This window comes from Epinephelus fuscoguttatus, linkage group LG12 (assembly GCF_011397635.1).
Source record: "Epinephelus fuscoguttatus linkage group LG12, E.fuscoguttatus.final_Chr_v1".
Taxonomy (NCBI): domain Eukaryota; kingdom Metazoa; phylum Chordata; class Actinopteri; order Perciformes; family Serranidae; genus Epinephelus; species Epinephelus fuscoguttatus.
Window position 1 is genome coordinate 35,696,258 of NC_064763.1, and position 19,602 is coordinate 35,715,859.

Below are 19,602 nucleotides of genomic sequence, written 5' to 3' on the forward strand. Positions count from 1 at the left end.
ACTGTGTGTTTCCAGTTAGTTTGCTTTCAGCATACATTAAAGCAGACGGTTTTATTTCCTCACATAAATCAATAAAGAACATCAGGTGCAAAAATAAGTACAACATAAATTTTCACATTTTTAGCTCAGCACAAAATCATGTGTTTATGGGATGCTGATAATTTGCAGATCTTTTGATTTAATCTGAGACAATGACAGCTTGGTACCAGACAATAATAAGCAGCAAGAATGAGAAGGAAATGTTTTAACACACATTTTTAATGTAGAATTATTATTTTATTTTATTTTATTTAACATGTTACTGTATATGCTTAGAAAAGACAGAGCATTGCCTTTTAAATCAGGAACTTCAAAGCAATCCATCAGTACACATAATGTTAGTTTTCAAATTGCTCAATAGGAAGTGCTCTTTCACAGGTAACCTCACAGCTCTGTGAGTCCTGTAGGTGAAACTACTGAGCAATATCAACTTAATCAAGCAGAGAAAGCATGTTTTTATTTCCATTATTTATGGTTTGCTTAATGACTTTAATATGTGTCTGTGGATGCTCCTCTTTGTCAGCTAGCTTGTGACTTCTGGACCAACATCTGCTGAAAAGAACAAAAATATATAATTGGCATTTTTCAAGCAAAAATGCCAAACTTTCCTGAGTTCCAGCTTCTAAATAATCACAATTTGCCCCTTTTCTTTGTCTGCTGTGAGAACAAACTGAATGTCTTTAGGTTCTGAACCCTTGTTCAGACAAAACAAGACACTGATGTTGTCACGTTGGGTTTTAGAAAATGGTGACAGGCATTTTGTGTAAATGTGTGCACAGTAGTATGCTGTGTCTAGTCCTGTAGTGTTCTCCCCTGTGCTCTGCAATGTGTGTGTCAAGTTGCTGCCCGTCATCTCTAATGTACAGATATGTGTAGAGGTATGTGAACAGACAAGAGTACTCTTCTGCTGTTTTGGTTTGTGGCCAGCTGTGTTTCCGTTGGCTAAGACAGAAGTGGCCTTACCTTCTGAAAGGGGACCAGATTACTTAGTGTGAAAATAGCTGACGGGCAAACTGCTTCTTGCATCATAAGGGTTAATAATAAAAAAAAAAAAAAACATCAGATACAGATGAGACAAATCAACTGTTTCCTCTTTCAGTGAAAAAGTATTTAACTTTCCACTGCTCCTGAGAGCAGCAGCCTTTGTTGTCAACGCCTCTTTGCTGTGGCCATGTCTGCTACCTAGGGAGAAATGTCTTTTGCTAGGACACCATTTGTTTGCTTGTTTACTCTCTGTTTATGAAAACACATGAGTTTGACTTGCGTTGTTCCTGCTTGGTGCATGTCTACTAACTGTGTGACAGTGCTGCCATCAAGAGGTGAAGGGAAAAAAATGCAAAATAAACTTGCAATATTTTGTAGTGGGCCACATACAGTACATTTTGAGAGACAAGCCTCAGGCTGTTTGAAATTATTGCATTGCAGGCTACATTTGGCCCCTGGGCCAGACTGTGGACATGCCTGCCTCAGAGCTTCAGCATTACAGAGCATTCAGGCTGAAAATATCCCTGAGGTAACTAAAATAATACAAAACAAACACCTAATTATTCTCAATATTTTTTAATCTTGCTCACTAACTGAGCAAAATATGGGTAGTTTTGTGTTGTGGTGTTGCTGAATGATTGTGAAACTAATGAAAGGTGTTTTGAAAGGTGTACTCACAGGTGCTCTCAGAGTGGTGCTGGCTGCTTATGCAGTTAGAGTTCCTACGTTATCTGTAGGTTCTTGTTAGGTAGTTGTTATGACTCATAGTTTCATAGTTGCTACAGTGTTCTGTGTGACTAAGCAGCACTGAGTGGTTATTAGGGGATACCCTGTGGTATTCCAGGCATTGCATTGTGAGTAATGGTTTCTGTGATGTCTTGTGGGGTTTCTGATGTTATTTAGGTGGCTCTTACGTTTTTGAGGGGTTGTGGCAAGGTGGTTGCTAATGTGTATGATGTAGCTGATGTCAAAATACTCTGTGCTTGTTGTGGAGCACTAGCACTAAGACCAGCAGTAGCAGTAGTGACAATGACATCAGCACCATGGACAGAGACACAAAAAGAATACATGTAGATCCAGCTCTGTAAACCATATTTGATGAGAAAGCTTTTTCTATTTCCTGCTTGATGTGTGCAGACTGTGTTCATGCCAGTTTTTCAGTGTATAATTGGGGATTTAATGTTTGCTTAAGCTTATTCTTCAAGCACTTTTGGCAAAGGCTAAAAGTACAATTTCACTTGCTCTTTAAAATAAACACAGCGATAAACTTGTGCAACTAAACACACCTTCAGTACACAACATTACTCATCAGACTCATCTCTCTCATTCTCAAGGCTGCATTAGGGCAACAGTGGTGTTTGTGACTGATGTGTCAGTGTTGGATCCCATGAAAGTAGCATGAAATGTAATTACACGAGAAAAGTTGAAGTACCTCGACATTGTGCAGCACTTGACTTCATGTAGTTACTGTCAGGTTACATGTGAGGACCTCTGGCTCCACCTTGTGGTCAAATAATGACACTGCATTCTATGGGGCACTGCAGTGGTGACTACCTGCTCTCTGCACAGTTGCTGAGGAGCTGAATTGTGAGGACAAATGTTCTTTGTCATTTAAAGTTGTCAAATCTGATTTCCTCATTTAGACAGATTTACCTTTTTTTAATGTATAATTTCACAGTGGTTCATTTTGACTTTTAAAGATATCTCTCCTCTTAACTTTTAACCAGTTGTTTGGAGACTTAGAACAGGTGTTACCTTTCACCTTGATGGTATGTGAAATACAGACAGGAAACAGTAAAACACTTGAGTGAAAAGTGTTGATTGTGCTGATCATTAGCACCAGTAAGACTTTGATTAGATACTTATTTTTAATTTTTTTTTATATAATGCAGACACAATTACAAAGCAAATCACTGTAAAATAGTTCTGTCATATTTTGAAAGCAAATATATGAAGGCTTGAAAAAAACAAATTATACAATTTCAAAATAGTTGGTGACAAATGAAAAGAAGAAATGTCTAATTTAACAGGAGAACAGTTTATAAAGAGTAAGACTATATTTATTTGTCACAGAAAGAAAATATTTTTTTAAAAGTTTAGTTTATTGCTGTTTTTACAGACAAAATTTAGGCAAGTGCTGTTGCATGATTAATATTTTACATGATGTTTATGCTACATCTTGCAATTAACAGCTCAGGAGAGAATGCCACCTTCGGAGACACCTGGAACAATAAAAAACAAAAGATGAACAAGCCTAGAATTAATTTAAAAAAGAACATTTTTATAGCACATCTTTGTGTAATTTAAAACGTTTTTCTCACAAACAATATTACTGATGCTGGGGTTAGTAACTGTAAAGGACTTATTAGATAAGTCAGAAAAACCTGCAGTGTTTAGCTGACTCCATCCATCAGATGTGAGATTTGTGAAAATTATATGGCTACATTTAAATTTGATTCAATTAACATTAAGGAGGAGGCGTATTTATAATTTTGAAATTGCCTTTTCTTGTATTTTTGTACTTATTTTGCATGCCTAGTTTTTTTAAGTTTTAAGTTTTTAAGTTTAAATTTTGAAATCTTTAATCTGGCTCTTTCCTCTTGACTGCTGTAACACTGGAATTTCTCAATTATGGGATCAATAAAGGTGTGTCTTATCTTTTCTTATCGTAATTTAATGTAAAAACGCAGTCTGTGTTGTTTCATCCTCGTGGTTAACAGAGCTGTTTCACTGCTGGACAGATGGTCCTTTCATAAAACTGAGCTGTTGGTGCTATATGACCTGAGAAAACAAAGAAACAGGGCTGTGGCATTCACTGATGCTCAAGAGATAGAAAACCTACAACAACCAGAATCACTGTGCCACACTGGACTAATAAACACTCCTACAGGTTTATTTGACATACAGTAGGAAACAATATCGCAGCTCACTGCTTACACTGATCTCAAATAACATTTTAACAGGTAAAATATGTTTTTGAAAAACATTCTGTGTGAGAAATAAGCAAAGCAGTAACAGAATCTTGGTTCATATTTTATCAGCACTGCCTGGTTTTACCGTTTGATGTTAGTACTTTTAGCCTTCATTTTACAAAACAGAGAAAAAGTATGGCGCCCACTTCCTGACATGCTAAAGTACAAGCTGTATTTTGACAGCCCTAGAGCCAGTGAAAAGATTTGAGTGGGGAGATGAGCATGGAGATCTGGGTGCTGGTAAGATGGAGGGAAGTTATCACATTTCATTTACACATACTGCACATCCTGTTATGATACAAAGCTGGTTAAAAATTGGCAAAGTGTCCCTTTTAAATGTCTGTATTGAGACACAAGGTTGATGTGTGAATGTGATACTGTGGTTCAGTTTGAAGGACAAGAAAACAGACAGTTCCCCAGTCAAGGAAGAGGATGATTCACATAGCTTCACTTAGCAGAATGCTTTACAGTAAAACGTTTCAGAGTATGTGCCATAATTTCTTCAAATGAAGTTTCTCATTATCCTCCATCCACATTAAAAATGCGGCTATATTGAAACCACTTCAGCCCAGATGTGACAAACAAGACTACTGACATTATACCAAAACCTAAACTAAAATAAGAAGGATGGTAGCTAACCTAGAAATTATATTCTGTTACCTTCATTCACAGTCTTGGGTCTTGTTTTCTTATGTACGTGGCAGATACCAAGACACAAAGCCAGAAGAAGTAGTGTGACAACACTCGTTCTCACAGCCAGAACAACAGGGGAGTGAGAGATGAAAGCTAGAAAACACAAACAAATATCAGACCATATTCAATACTACAATGATGGAGACATTTCTTTAAATTCTGTACCTGTGCAGTCTGTCAGATGAAAAACTGTTTCATCTCTGCTGACGTTGTTTGAAACACGACACATCAAGTTTCCTGTCAGCTGACCAAGTGACTCCATGTTTGCTGTGCTGTCGCTCTGGGACTGATTGTGGCCTCTGGTTCGCATCAGTAGGACATCATCTAAAGTCAAAATTATTTCTACTTCATCTCCCTCAGAGGAGCAGCTGATGTTCATCTGTTCTGGTGACAAACACGTCTGAGACACAGCTGGCTTTGACACTGGAGCTGGAAGACAAACAGAGACTAACATGCACAGTGTCCACAGTACAACATGCAAAGTAGAATCTGCTAGCAACTCTGTTACCTGTAGACTATGTTCCACATAGTCTCAACACTATCATTTGCTCAACACATAGGTCATAGGACCGAGGCAGATAATGATCAAATATATACATACAGTGGTGGAAAAAAGTTTTCGGACACCCCATGCATTTGTGAAATATTGCATTAAGAATCACTCTTAGGTCTTCAAGTGCAATTTCTTTTAGTACAGTCACAGCCAAAATACTAAATAAATCCTAAAAAAGCCATTAAAAACTTAAAATTGATTGGTTCCATAAAAATACATAAGAAATTTTGAGTATTGGGTCATTTTGGTACCAGTGATGAAGGTTGTTCTTTTTATTAAAAAACACAATTTTTGTTGCCAAGCTTCGTGTCTACATAAAGCCAGCACATTTGAAAGTTCTTCAGACACAAAAATGGCTAAAACAAGGAACCTAACGCAGGAAACACGCCTGAAGATAAAGATTCTCAGCCAGGAAGGGTACAGCTGCCGCCAGATAGCCAGGAAGTGCAGATGCAGTCCTTCAGCAGTTGGATACACTCTGCAGAAATACAGACGAACCAACAGCTTGGAAGACAAACCAAGATCTGGGCGTCCAAGGGTTTCTTCAGCAAGAAATGACCGCATCCTGATCCGCATGTGCAGGGAAAACCGCCGAATGACATCACAGGAGCTTCAGCAGCAGTGGTCAAACCAAACTGGTGTCCAGTGTTCCACCCGCACTGTACATGGCCGACTTTTAGATCATGGCTTAAGGTCCTACAAGGCTATCAAGAAGCCCCTGATCAATGAGAGACAGAGGTTAGCCCGGCGTCGTTGGGCCCAGGCACACAAGAACTGGTCAGCCAGGAATTGGAAGAAGATTTTGTGGTCAGATGAGTCCAGTTTCCAGCTTTATCCTTCTCCTACTAATGTGAGGGTACGCAGAAGGCCAGGCGAAGCATTATCTCCAGCATGTACAGTACCTACTGTCAAGCATGGTGGAGGCAGTATCATGGTTTGGGGATGCATGAGTGCTGCTGGTGTTGGTCATCTCACTGTGTGTGATGGCACATTGAACTCTACCAAGTATTGTACCATTCTCCAAACCCACATGCTCCCTTCTGCTGCACTGTTCCGTCGAGGTAAAAACTGGATGTTTCAACAAGATAATGCCCCTTGCCACACATCCAAGGCCAGTAGAACTTGGCTGCAGGAGCACAGTATCCAGGTCTTAGAGTGGCCAGCTCAATCCCCGGACATGAGCCCCATTGAAAATCTGTGGTGGATTATCAAAAGGTCTGTTTCAAAGCATAAACCAAAGAATTTAGAAGAATTAAAAGCAGTAATTCAAGAAGAATGGGACAAGATTACCCCTCAACAGTGTGAAAGGCTCGTGGGGAACATGCCAGCCAGGATTAGAGCTCTACTACGTGCCAATGGCAGGACTACTAAATATTAATTTGATGATGTGATGGTTTATTTATGTTTTGTTCAGTTTTGAACACATTCTCTGTTATTTGTTGACTTTGATACCGACAATGTTGAGAACTGACATATTGAAACTGTCAAGAATTTAGTTTTGTTAGTTTTTCTTGTAGACAATAAACAAAAAAAATATAATTTGTATTTGTTTGTATCTGTCTAATGCAGCCACACCTTTTGAAACACAAAAAAGATTTTTCCACAAATATTTCATGATAATATTTGAGATTGTGTAAAATTTTAAGGGTGTCCGAAAACTTTTTTTCCACCCCTGTATTTACCCACCTTGTATTACTAGATGCACATTGACTTTTTTCAGTAAAATCCCATTAGATCCAAATTCTTGCAGCACATAGTCTCCAGTGTGTCTCTTCATTGCTTTTCCCAGTTTGATTGTTCCATCATTGAATAGTGCAGACTGATTCACATATTTTTCATGCAGAGTCACTATCCGATGTTTTACTTTTTTCAGAATTATATATTTATCATCCTTTATTAATGTAATATCTGTATTAGATGCGTTTGACAGTTGAAAAATCAACAGCTGTCCCACTGCTCCAAAACACATCTGAGCTCCAGTACACCCTGAGAAATTACATATGATAGATCCTAAAAAAAAAGAGCAAAAAAATTAATGAAGTGCTGTAAAACACATTCATGTCATTTCAGCAGGGAAAAGGAAATGATACAAGGCCATTCAACATTTATTATGATATCATTATGTTTTACTGCCAAAGTTATATTTTTCTGTAAATCCAATTTTAGCTGCATTCCTCAGTGATTGTCTCTGTAAACTTTTCTGCCTTAATTCTGTTAAAAAAAACCAAACAGTTTTCTACTGAGTTATTGTCTGTACACTGAGTGTAAGAAATATGTTAGGACAGTTAACTGCACAAATACCTGTTGCCAGAGCTGCTGTTGTCGCCAGAGCTGCTGTTGTCAGAGCGGTGAAGATCATGCTGATGGAAATCATTCTTTTTCTGATGTGACACAAAAATCTCACATTATTTCTATTTTAAATGTATCTATCTACTGTAAAATTACAACTTGTGTTAATAGTTAGTTTGGAGTTAAAAATACCATTTTTATAAATAATAGTAAACAATATGACTAGCACATATTGACTGTTTTAGAAAACTGATAAGAGTTAATAAGCTCTTAAATTTATCACTCTCTACAAATGCTAAAAAAAAATTACAACATTGCTGCTCATTCTATATAACTTTAACACAATATTAAAATATAACACTGTCACCTACCTTCTTCACAGAGGTGCGATGTCTTCTTCCTGGCTGTTAGGCTGACTTGTGAATTTTTCCCTGACAGAAGGCTGGTTTTTGCTGTTGTTGTCTGATTGTTGTATTGTGACAACACAGGAAGTGGTTAATGCGTTGTCAGCCACAACGTGCCAGCACACAAAGTGAGCATCTTACATCTGGCAGTGCTCAGATAGAGACTGTAGATGCAAAGTGTGGCTTTTCAGACTTGAAACAATGTGCTGCAAGTCTTTGTTGTAGATTTTCTACCGTCTTCAAATTTCTGAGTTCTCATTTGCTGTTAGATGTTTCTGCTTTTCTTTATTTTCATGCCTCTGCACTGGCAATTGCCGTGGCTGGGCACGGAGACATTATATTTTTGGCTTTTCTGTCCATCCCATTCTTGTGAACGCGATATCTCAAGTATGCCTTGAGGGAATTTCTTCAAAATTTCTATTTTGAGTCAAAGATGAACTGATTGGATTTTGATGGTCAAAGGTCAAGGTCACTGTGATCTTGCATGTCTCATTCTCGTGAATGCGATATCTTTAGAAAAATACTTTGTGGGAATTTCTTCCAATTTGTCACAAACAGCCAAAGTCAAGGTCCCTGTGACCTCACACAACATGTTTTGGCCATAACTTTAGAATTCATTCGCTAATTATGACAGAATTTTACACAAATGTTCTTAACTTTATTTTTGTCCCCAAGGGGCATTTGATTTTGCAGCAAATGAAATGATAGAAAGATGACTTTATCCAAATGGTCAAACGTCAACTTCACTTCACTGTCATCATAATGTTCCTCAACACTTTTCTAGCCATTCAATGTCATTATTCACAAAGAAGAGGGGCCATTTGGTCAGAGACTGAATTGATGACTAAAATTGTATTGTATTGTTAATGTGCTAACTGGCTAACTACTGTCATGATGCGTCATGCAGGTCAGCCCTAGGTTTTAGTTATTGCAGTGTGTTCATGTGCGACTTTTTGGCCGAGACGTGAGGCGACGCGACAGTCCGCTTTTGTCCCTGAAAGTTCTCTGGTTTGGTGTGTCTGGACCTTAAAATGTCTGTCCTTGACGACACTGACTTGTACGTGTGCAGAGTGTGCTACTACAGAGGTGTTGTCAGATTCCTCTACTGAAGGAGGCGATGCCGGTGCCTTCAAAAATATCTGGATAATTTTGAAGGCACTGTGGCGGCGTGTGGATGGCCGGAGGAGTAGAGGGCTATGTGGCGGTACACACCATGCTCTGCTGGACACGGACTGCAACCAGACCATTATCCATCAGCGCTTGCTTCGACCCGGGGCATTGCTGGAGGCCGGGGTTTAGGGGGCAGGTGAAAGAGACTTTGGGGGTGCGTTCATGTGCGTCAGGGAAAGGTGAGTTGTGTGCTGTGTTTAGCGGGCAGACGGAGGCGCCCAACGCTGCCAAGGGAGGGGGGCGGCTTTGGAGGAGCCTCTACCGGAGGTTCCTCTAAACCCGTCCACTCGAGCAGTCTCGGGATGAGACCCTCCGCCTTGCGTTCAACTAGGCGGTGAGAACTGATTTGATAGAATTGGTATGGACCTCTTCGGGCCATTAGACCAGAGCGCACAGGAATATCACTTTGTGTTGGTCCTGGTGGATTATGCAACGTGATATCCCGAGGCAGTGCCGCTGCAAAGAGTGTTGTGCAGGCACTGTTTCAACTTATCTCCCGAGTTGGGATTCCAAAAGAAATCCTTACTGACCAGGGCACATCATTTATGTCACGAACACTACGCAATCTGTCCGAATTACTGGGCGTCCGCTCAGTCCAGATTAGTGTGTAGGCTACCATCCCCAGACCGACGGCCTGGCGGAACGGTTTAATGAGACAGTAAAGAACATGATTCCTAAGTTCGTGCACGAGGATAGCCGTAATTGGGATAAATGGTTAGACCCTCTGTGTCACAGTTTCATCCTCCCTGTCTTCCCTCCTATCCCTCTGCCTCAGTAATTTTCCACTCTCCCTGCCTCTGCTCCACTCTACTGCATCCATGCGAGACTTTCCAGCACTCATTACCTACCTGAGATCCTGTTGCCGACCCTGCCTGCCTCCGACCTGCTCTCCTCGCCTGTCTCCTGGTAAACTTACCTGCCTTCTGTCCTCGATCACGTGCTTGTCTGTCGTTTCTACTAGCTTCGACTCCTCCGCCTGGCCCTGGCTTCCCTACTGCCCGCTCCTCACCGGCACCTCTGCTTCATCGGTCTGCTCTCCTGGCTTCGACTCCTCCGCCTGGCCCCGGCTCCTCTGCCGCTCGCACCTCGTCGGCACCTCTGCATCACCGGCTGGCTCTTCCGGCTCTGGACACCTCGGCTCGGCTGTCTCGTCCCCAGTAAGCCCCTTACCTTTACTCCTGGCCGCTGAAGAACTGAACTGTACGGGTCCGAGGACTCACGTCACGTCACGTCTGTTGAGTTTATTCGTCTGCTCAAGTTCCTGTTTTGCTGCCAGGATATTAAAGGTCATTACCAACTGTTCCCGATTTCCAGTGAACTGCTTTTGAATCCAAATTACACTTGTGACACTCTGTTGTTTGCAGTGCGGGAGGTTCCCCAGTCCTCCACGGGATATTCTCCCTTTGAACTCCTGTTCGGCAGAAAACCTCGGAGTTTCTTGGGCCTGGTTAAGGAAAGCTGGGAGGAGGATCCGAGCACCAGTAAGAGCGAGGTTCAGTACGTACTGGACCTGCGAGCAAAACTCCACTCACTGGGGCAGTTATCATGGGAGAATTTGCTCCAGGCCCAGCAGCTGCAACAGCACCTGTACAACAGAGGGTCGAGAGTCGGCTTGTGGCCTAAGTCGGGCGGTGGGGGTATGTGGCCGTGGGGTGTGGTTGAGTTGCCGGCTGCTGGAGGAGGGAGGGGGAGTGTCTCAGCTGGCGATCAGACAGCTGGACAGAATCAGGTAATCACAGTCAAACCGTAAAAGCATGCTGGTAACCTGGTTCTGATTCTCTTGCAGTAGGCTGGGTCTGGGAAGAGAGTGGACGGTAGGGCAGAGAGTGCCTTCCATCTGTACCCGTGCGTGTGAGTGTGTGACCTCACATATCTATTTACTTATTATGTGGGAAAACCAGGTTGAACCAAATATTAATCATAGCAGAGTATTTTTCAATAGGCCTACTTATGTGTCTGATGGGGGGGATGAGTATTTTACTAAGTGTAATAGAACCTATTATTACAACACATATTTTTGCTTTGTACATTTCTTAAAGTAATTTGCACAAAGGACACGCGAAGCAAGAAACACTCCCTGCCTCTAACTGCACTAACCTCTAACAACCAAACCTTTTGTTTAAAACCTATATACGACACTGTGCTTACTAACACCTGCATCACTAAACCACAGGCAACTGGGATAATGTGAAATTTAAAAATATGTGTGAGACTTAAAAACCACAGCTTTTTTTCTTTTTTCTGCCACAACCGTGGTTCCTTTGAAACATAGGACCACAGGAACGACTTGCTGCCTCTGCTGTAAACAGCAGTGCAAACACAGACACACATAGCTGTTTGCTTCCAGTTTGTTTGCATTCAACACTACAATAAAGCAAACGGGCAACTACTTGAGTTTTTTAAGAGTTTGATTTCTTTATATAACTCAGTAAAGAACATCAGGTGCAAAAATTGCAACAGATTTTTTCACATTTTTAGCTGAATACAAAATTATGTGTTTATGGGATGTTGACAATAAATTTGCAGATCTTTGGATTTAATTTTGTTCATAAAAGTCAATCAGAGACAGTGACAGCATGGTACCAGACAATAACCAGATATGTTTTGGCACACATTTTCACATTTTATTTTATTTAAATGTTTTTTCAATACAGCTCAAAAATACATATCATACGTTTAGAAATGACCCAGCATTGCCTCTCAAATCAGGAACTTGAAGCAATTTGTCAGCACTCGTAATGTGAGTGCTGTGGGGTTTAACAAGTAATCTCACAGCTCTGTGAGTCCCGTAGGTGAAACTACTGAGAAATATCAACTTAATTAAGCAGAGAGAGCATGTTCTCCCCTTATTTATGTTTTGCTAAATTACAGTAATATTTGTCTGGGAATGCTCGTCTTTATCAGCTAGCTTGTGACATTTTTCAAGCAAAAATGTTAGACATTTTGTGTAAATGTGTACAGTAGTATGGTGGGTGCAGTGCTGTAGAGTTTTCTCTCCTGTGCTCTGCACTGTGATCGTCAAGTTGCTGCTTGTCATCTCTAATGTACAGATAGGTGCAAATTAATCTTCTGCTGTTTTGGTTTGTGGCCAGCTGTGTTTCCATTGCATCAGACAGGGGTGTCTTGACTTTCTTGAAAGGGGACCAGATCAGTTAGTGTGAAAATAGCTGGGGGCAAACTACTTCTTGCATCATAAGGGTTATTTAAAAAAAAATCCCATGCAGATGAGACAAATCAACTGTTTCCTCTTTCAGTGAAAAAGTATTTCACTTTGTTGTCGACGCCTCTTTGCTGTGGCCATGTCTGCCACCTAGGGAGAAATGTCTTTTGCTAGGACACCATTTGTTTGCTTGTTTACTCTCTGTTTATGAAAACACATGAGTTTGACCTGTGTTGTTCCTGCTTGGTGCATGTCTGCTAACTGTATGACAGTGCTGCCATCAAGAGGTGAAGGGAAAAAATTCAAAGTAAACTTGCTTGATTTATCAATATTGTGTAGTGGGCCACATACAGTGTATTTTGAGAGACAAGCCTCAGGCCGTTTGAAATCATTGCATTGCAGGCTACAGACTGTGGACATGCCTGCCTCAGAGCTTCAGCATTACAGAGCATTCAGGCTGAAAATATCCCTGAAGTAACTGAAATAATACAAAACAAACACCTAATTATTCTCAATATTTTTTAATTGTGCTCACTGACTAAGCAAAACATGCCTACTTTTGTGTTGTGTGAATGATTGTGAGGCTAATGAAAGGTGTTTTGAAAGGTGTACATGGACACAGCGTCTATGTGGCTCTCAGAGTGGTGCTAGCTGCTTTTGCAGTTAGAGTTCCTACGTTATCTGTAGGTTCTTGTTAGGTAGTTGTTATGACACTCTGGATGCTTGTCAGAGCATGGATTCATAGTTGCTATTGCTTGTTATTTAGGTGGCTCTTACGTTTTTGAGGGGTTGTAGCAAGGTGGTTGCTAATGTGTATGATGTAGCTGATGTCAAAATACTCTGTGCTTGTTGTGGAGCACTAGCACTAAGACCAGCAGTAGCAGTAGTGACAATGACATCAGCACCATGGACAGAGACACAAAAAGAATACATGTAGATCCAGCTCTGTAAACCATTTTTGATGAGAAAGCTTTCTCTGCTTCCTGTTTGATGTGCAGACTGCGTTCATGCCAGTTTTTCAGTGTGTAATTGGGATTTAATGTTTGCTTAAGCTTATTCTTCAAGCACAACTAAACACACCTTCAGTACACAACATTACTCATCAGACTCATCTCTCTCATTCTCGAGGCTGCATTAGAGCAACAGTGGTGTTTGTGACTGATGTGTCAGTGTTGGATGCCATGAAAGCCGCATGAAATGTAATTACACGAGAAAAGCTGAAGTACCTCGACATTGTGCAGTACTTCACTAAATGTAGTTACTGTCAGGTTACATGTGAGGACCTCTGGCTCCACCTTGTGGTCAAACAATGACACTGCATTCTATGGGGCACTGCAGTGGTGACTACCTGCTCTCTGCACAGTTGCTGAGGAGTTGTATTGTGAGGACAAATATTCTTTTTCATTTAAAGTTGTCACATCTGATTTCATCATTTCGATGGACTTAACGTTTTAAATGTGTCATGTCACACAGTGGTTTGATGCTCTAAGAGGAGATGTGAAAGCATGGTCCAGAACCTGATCTCACTGAAGTTCAGTTTATGTTTAAAGATATCTCTCCTCTTAACTTTTAACCAGCTGTTTGGAGACTTAAAACAGGTGTTACCTTTCACCTTGATGGTGTGTGAAATACAGACAGGAAACAGTAAAACACTTGAGTGAAAAAGGAAATCAGTTGATTGTGCTGATCATTGGCACCAGTAAGACTCTGATTAGATATTTATTTAGAAAAAATCTTATACAATGCAGACACAATTACAAAGCAAATCACTGTAAAATAGCTATGTCGTATTTGGAAAGCAAATGCATGAAGGCAAAAAAACAAAACCTAAAAAAAACAAATAGTGCAATTTCAAAATAGTTGGTGACAAATGAAAAGAAGAAATGCCTAATTTAACAGGAGAACAGTTATAATGAATAAGAGTGTATTTATTTGTCACAGAAAGGATATATAAATATATGTATATTTAAAAGGGTTTAGTTTATTGCTGTTTTTAGAGAATTTAGGCAAGTGCTGTTGCATGATGATTTATATGATGATCATGCTATGTCTTGTAACAGCTCAGGAGAGAATGCCATCTTTTGGAGACACCTGGAACAATAAAAAACATGAACAAGCCTAGAATTACTTTTAAAAAAGAACATTTTTATAGCACATCTTTGTGTAACTTTAAAGTTTTTTCTCACAAACAATATTACTGTAGATGCTTGGGTTAGTAACTGTGAAGTACTTCTTAGATAAGTCAGAAAAAAGCTGCAGTGAGATGAAAATGATATGGCTACATTAAAATTAGATTCAATTACCATTAACTGGAGGCGTATTTATAATTTTATAGTAAAAACATAGTCTTTGTTGCTTCAACCTCGTCATTTACAGAGCCGTTTCACTGCTGGACAGATGGTCCTTTCATAAAACGGAGCTGTTTTGCAGTCATTTTTACAATACAGAAAAAAGTATGGCGCCCACTTCCTGAAATGCAGAAGTACAAACTGTAGTTTGAGCAAGAGCCCCAGAGCCAGTGAAAAGATTTGAGTGGGGAGATGAGCATGGAGATCTGGGTGCTGGTAAGATAGAGGGAAGTTATCACATTTCATTTACACATACTGCACATCCTGTTATGATACAAAGCTGGTTAAAAATTGGCAAAGTGTCCCTTTTAAATGTCTGTATTGAGACACAAGGTTGATGTGTGAATGTGATACTGTGGTTCAGTTTGAAGGACAAGAAAACAGACAGTTCCCCAGTCAAGGAAGAGGATGATTCACATAGCTTCACTTAGCAGAATGCTTTACAATAAAACGTTTCAGAGTATGTGCCATAATTTCTTCAAATGAAGTTTCTCATTATCCTCCATCCACATTAAAAATGCGGCTATATTGAAACCACTTCAGCCCAGATGTGACAAACAAGACTACTGACATTATACCAAAACATAAACTAAAATAAGAAGGATGGTAGCTAACCTAGAAATTATATTCTCTTACCTTCATTCACAGTCTTGGGTCTTGTTTTCTTATGTACATGGCAGATACCAAGACACAAAGCCAAAAGAAGTAGAGCGATAACACCGGCTCTCACAGCCACAACAAGAGGGGAGTGAGATAGGAAAGCTAGAAAACGCAAACACATATCAGCCCAAAGTAATGACTGTAGTGATGCAGACATTTTGTTGTGATTCTTAAGCCTCATTAGTTACAAAAAACTGAACAAATGTGTTAATCTGTCCCATCTAGATGGGAAAAGGGCAAAATAATTCACATTTATCTTAGATTTGGCAAGATGTCCGCCTCATCTGTGTCCTCATGAGGTAATGTGATCCAAAAAGTAGGAACTGACACTTCTTTAATTTCTGTACCTGTGCAGCCTGTCAGATGAAGAAGTGTTTCATCTCTGCTGACGTTGTTCCAAACACGACACATCACGTTTCCTGTCAGCTGACCGTGTAAGCTGATGGTAACATTCGAAAATGTGGGTTTGTCTTGTTCAGTTTTACTCCTCGCCTTTGACTGTGCATTTTCTGTTGAGCTGCTCTGGGACTGGCATTGAGCTCTGGTCTGAATCAGTGAGTAACCATCCAAAGTCAGAATGAACTCTGCTTCATCTCCCTCAGAGGAGCAGCTGATGTTCATCTGCTCTGGTGACAAACACTTCTGAGACACAGCTGGCTTGGACACTGGAGCTGGAAGACAGAGAGTAACATATGAAGTGTCTTCAGTTAAAAATACAAATTAGAAAACACTACCAATTCTGCTGACCATAGACTGTGTTCCAAATGTAATGTTCGCTCAACATACAGTTCTGATGATGAGATATTTATATACACGTATATATTTACCCACCTTGTAGTTCCAGATGCATTTTCACTTTTTTCAGTAAGACCCCATTAGATCCAAATACTTCCAAGACATAGTCTCCAGTGTGTCTCTTCATTGCATTTCCTAGTTTCATTGTTCCATTAGGGAAGACTTTAGGCTGATTCAGAAATTCTTCATGAGGAGTCACTGTCTTGTTTTTGACTTTCTTAAAAATTGTATGTTCATTATCCTTTTTCAGCCAAATATCTGTATTTGCTGTATTTGGCAGATGGAAAATCAACAGCTGTCCCACTGCTCCAAAACACAGCTGAGCTCCAGCAGGCTCAATGAAGTTGCATTCGATAGATCCTAAATAAAAAGAATATTAATAAAATGCTTATTGTAAGAAACAGATGAAAACAATTTGGGTCTAGCATTTCATTTCAGTGTTACTCTAAACTTTTCATTAACATTTTCGTTACAGCATTTTATGATATCATTATTTTTTATGTTTTATTTTGCTGCTCAAGTGTTGAAATAAACATCGAATAGAACTTAAACTGCATTTCTAAATTTGGTATTTCATTAATTTCTCTGCCAATCTCCAAAGACTGAATTAAATACCTTTAGCCAGAGCTGTTGTTGCCAGAGCGATGATCATGTAGATAGAAATCATTGTTTTTCTGTTGAAGCACAAAAATCAGATGTTATTTTAGAACAACAGACGCTTTCATTCCTTTCTTGAGAGCTCGATATAATGGAAGAAAACATGACCTGCTTGTTTAGTTTAATCCAGTTTTACTTTGTTTTGGGTTTGAGACAATGGGAGATACTCTTGTCTTTAATTCATATACAGTACAGGCCAAAAGTTTGGACACGCCTTCTCATTCAATGCGTTTTCTTTATTTTCATAACTATTTACATTGTAGATTCTCACTGAAGGCATCAAAACTATGAATGAACACATGTGGAGTTATGTACTTAACAAAAAAAGGTGAAATAACTGAAAACATGTTTTATATTCTAGTTTCTTCAAAATAGCCACCCTTTGCTCTGATTACTGCTTTGCACACTCTTGGCATTCTCTCCATGAGCTTCAAGAGGTAGTCACCTGAAATGGTTTCCACTTCACAGGTGTGCCTTATCAGGGTTAATTAGTGGAATTTCTTGCTTTATCAATGGGGTTGGGACCATCAGTTGTGTTGTGCAGAAGTCAGGTTAATACACAGCCGACAGCCCTATTGGACAACTGTTAAAATTCATATTATGGCAAGAACCAATCAGCTAACTAAAGAAAAACGAGTGGCCATCATTACTTTAAGAAATGAAGGTCAGTCAGTCCGGAAAATTGCAAAAACTTTAAATGTGTCCCCAAGTGGAGTCGCAAAACCATCAAGCGCTACAACGAAACTGGCACACATGAGGACCGACCCAGGAAAGGAAGACCAAGAGTCACCTCTGCTTCTGAGGATAAGTTCATCCGAGTCACCAGCCTCAGAAATCGCAAGTTAACAGCAGCTCAGATCAGAGACCAGATGAATGCCACACAGAGTTCTAGCAGCAGACCCATCTCTAGAACAACTGTTAAGAGGAGACTGCGCGAATCAGGCCTTCATGGTCAAATAGCTGCTAGGAAACCACTGCTAAGGAGAGGCAACAAGCAGAAGAGATTTGTTTGGGCCAAGAAACACAAGGAATGGACATTAGGCCAGTGGAAATCTGTGCTTTGGTCTGATGAGTCCAACTTTGAGATCTTTGGTTCCAACCGCCGTGTCTTTGTGAGACGCAGAAAAGGTGAAGGGATGGATTCCACATGCCTGGTTCCCACTGTGAAGCATGGAGGAGGAGGTGTGATGGTGTGGGGGTGTTTTGCTGGTGACACTGTTGGGGATTTATTCAAAATTGAAGGCACACTGAACCAGCATGGCTACCACAGCATCCTGCAGCGACATGCCATCCCATCCGGTTTGCGTTTAGTTGGACGATCATTTATTTTTCAACAGGACAATGACCCCAAACACACCTCCAGGCTGTGTAAGGGCTATTTGACCAAGAAGGAGAGTGATGGAGTGCTGCGGCAGATGACCTGGCCTCCACAGTCACCGGACCTGAACCCAATCGAGATGGTTTGGGGTGAGCTGGACCGCAGAGTGAAGGCAAAGGGGCCAACAAGTGCTAAACACCTCTGGGAACTCCTTCAAGACTGTTGGAAAACCATTTCAGGTGACTACCTCTTGAAGCTCATGGAGAGAATGCCAAGAGTGTGCAAAGCAGTAATCAGAGCAAAGGGTGGCTATTTTGAAGAAACTAGAATATAAAACATGTTTTCAGTTATTTCACCTTTTTTTGTTAAGTACATAACTCCACGTGTTCATTCATAGTTTTGATGCCTTCAGTGAGAATCTACAATGTAAATAGTCATGAAAATAAAGAAAACGCATTGAATGAGAAGGTGTGTCCAAACTTTTGGCCTGTACTGTAGATGGTCAGGTGCCTGCGTAAAGTCGACAAACTAATGATAACACCATAAACTAAACAATCAGGTCATGTTTGCTTCCATTATATCGAGCTCTCAAGAAAGGAATGAAAGCGTCTGTTGTTCTACTGCTCTCTCAACTCAGGAAAAAAGTGAATGCAATACGCTTCCGTATTAAGGTGCTGTGTGCAATTCTGGAGAAAGATTGTTGATTATTTCCCATATCGTCAAATACCAATGCTTTGGGGGTGCCCACTAGCTCACCTCGTCGAGGGAACACCCCATGCATAAAGGCTTTGTCCTGCCCGCACTGGCCATGAGCTCAATTCAAACCTGCAGCCCTTTGCTGCATGTCTTAGCCCCCCTTTTCCCCCTTCACTTTGGATCTGTTTAATATACACAAAATGCCAAAAAATTACCTTTAACAAAAATACCAATGCTTTCGGTTGCTGGTCGGACCAAACCACCAACCCAAAGCATCAGTATTTGACTCAACAATCAACTGTTTTTCTAAATATTTGCATACTTAATAAAAACTAAGCTGGAACAGTATGTATAGTGTGTTCGGATTGTTTCAGAAAATAGATAAGAATCGATACCATTTCAGATTTTACACCCCAGATAATGAAAAAAATACACAATTCAGCAAATTCAGCTGTCACTTACCTCCTTCACAGTGGTGTTCTTCGTGACTGTTTAAGGCTGACCTGTGAATTTTCCACTGACAGAAAGCTGGTTTATGCTTCTTTTTTCTTTTCTTTTTTTGTCTTGTTGTATGATAGTAGTCAAGGAAGCGGTTATGATGCTGTCACCCACAACCGGCCAGTGAACATGTTATACCTGGAAGCTCTCAGATGAAGACACAAACTGTGGTTTCTCAAAACTGAAACAATGTTGACTGCTCTGTGAGTCTTTGATGCAGATTATCATGTGATGTGTGGATGTGAATGGTTCTATCTTCCAAAAACATGTTTTGCCTTTCTTTCTTTTTTATACTTAGATTATACTAGATTATAGCAAATAGTCTTTGCTTCTAATTCATTTTACAGAGCAGCCTGATATGGAAGG

The 19,602-nt window shown here is 40.2% G+C and overlaps 1 protein-coding gene across 1 annotated transcript; it reads right to left on the reverse strand.

Moving 5' to 3' along the window:
- Positions 1-14,153: 14,153 nt before the first annotated feature.
- Positions 14,154-19,235, reverse strand: LOC125898413 (uncharacterized). Its single transcript, XM_049592203.1, has 6 exons — positions 19,201-19,235; positions 16,683-16,741; positions 16,104-16,427; positions 15,620-15,943; positions 15,249-15,374; positions 14,154-14,355 (listed from the first exon to the last, which is right to left on the reverse strand). The coding sequence occupies exons 2-6, from the start codon at positions 16,732-16,734 to the stop codon at positions 14,309-14,311; spliced, it is 873 nt and encodes a 290-aa protein (XP_049448160.1). The 5' UTR covers positions 16,735-16,741; positions 19,201-19,235; the 3' UTR covers positions 14,154-14,308.
- Between the last annotated feature and the right edge of the window lie 367 nt (positions 19,236-19,602).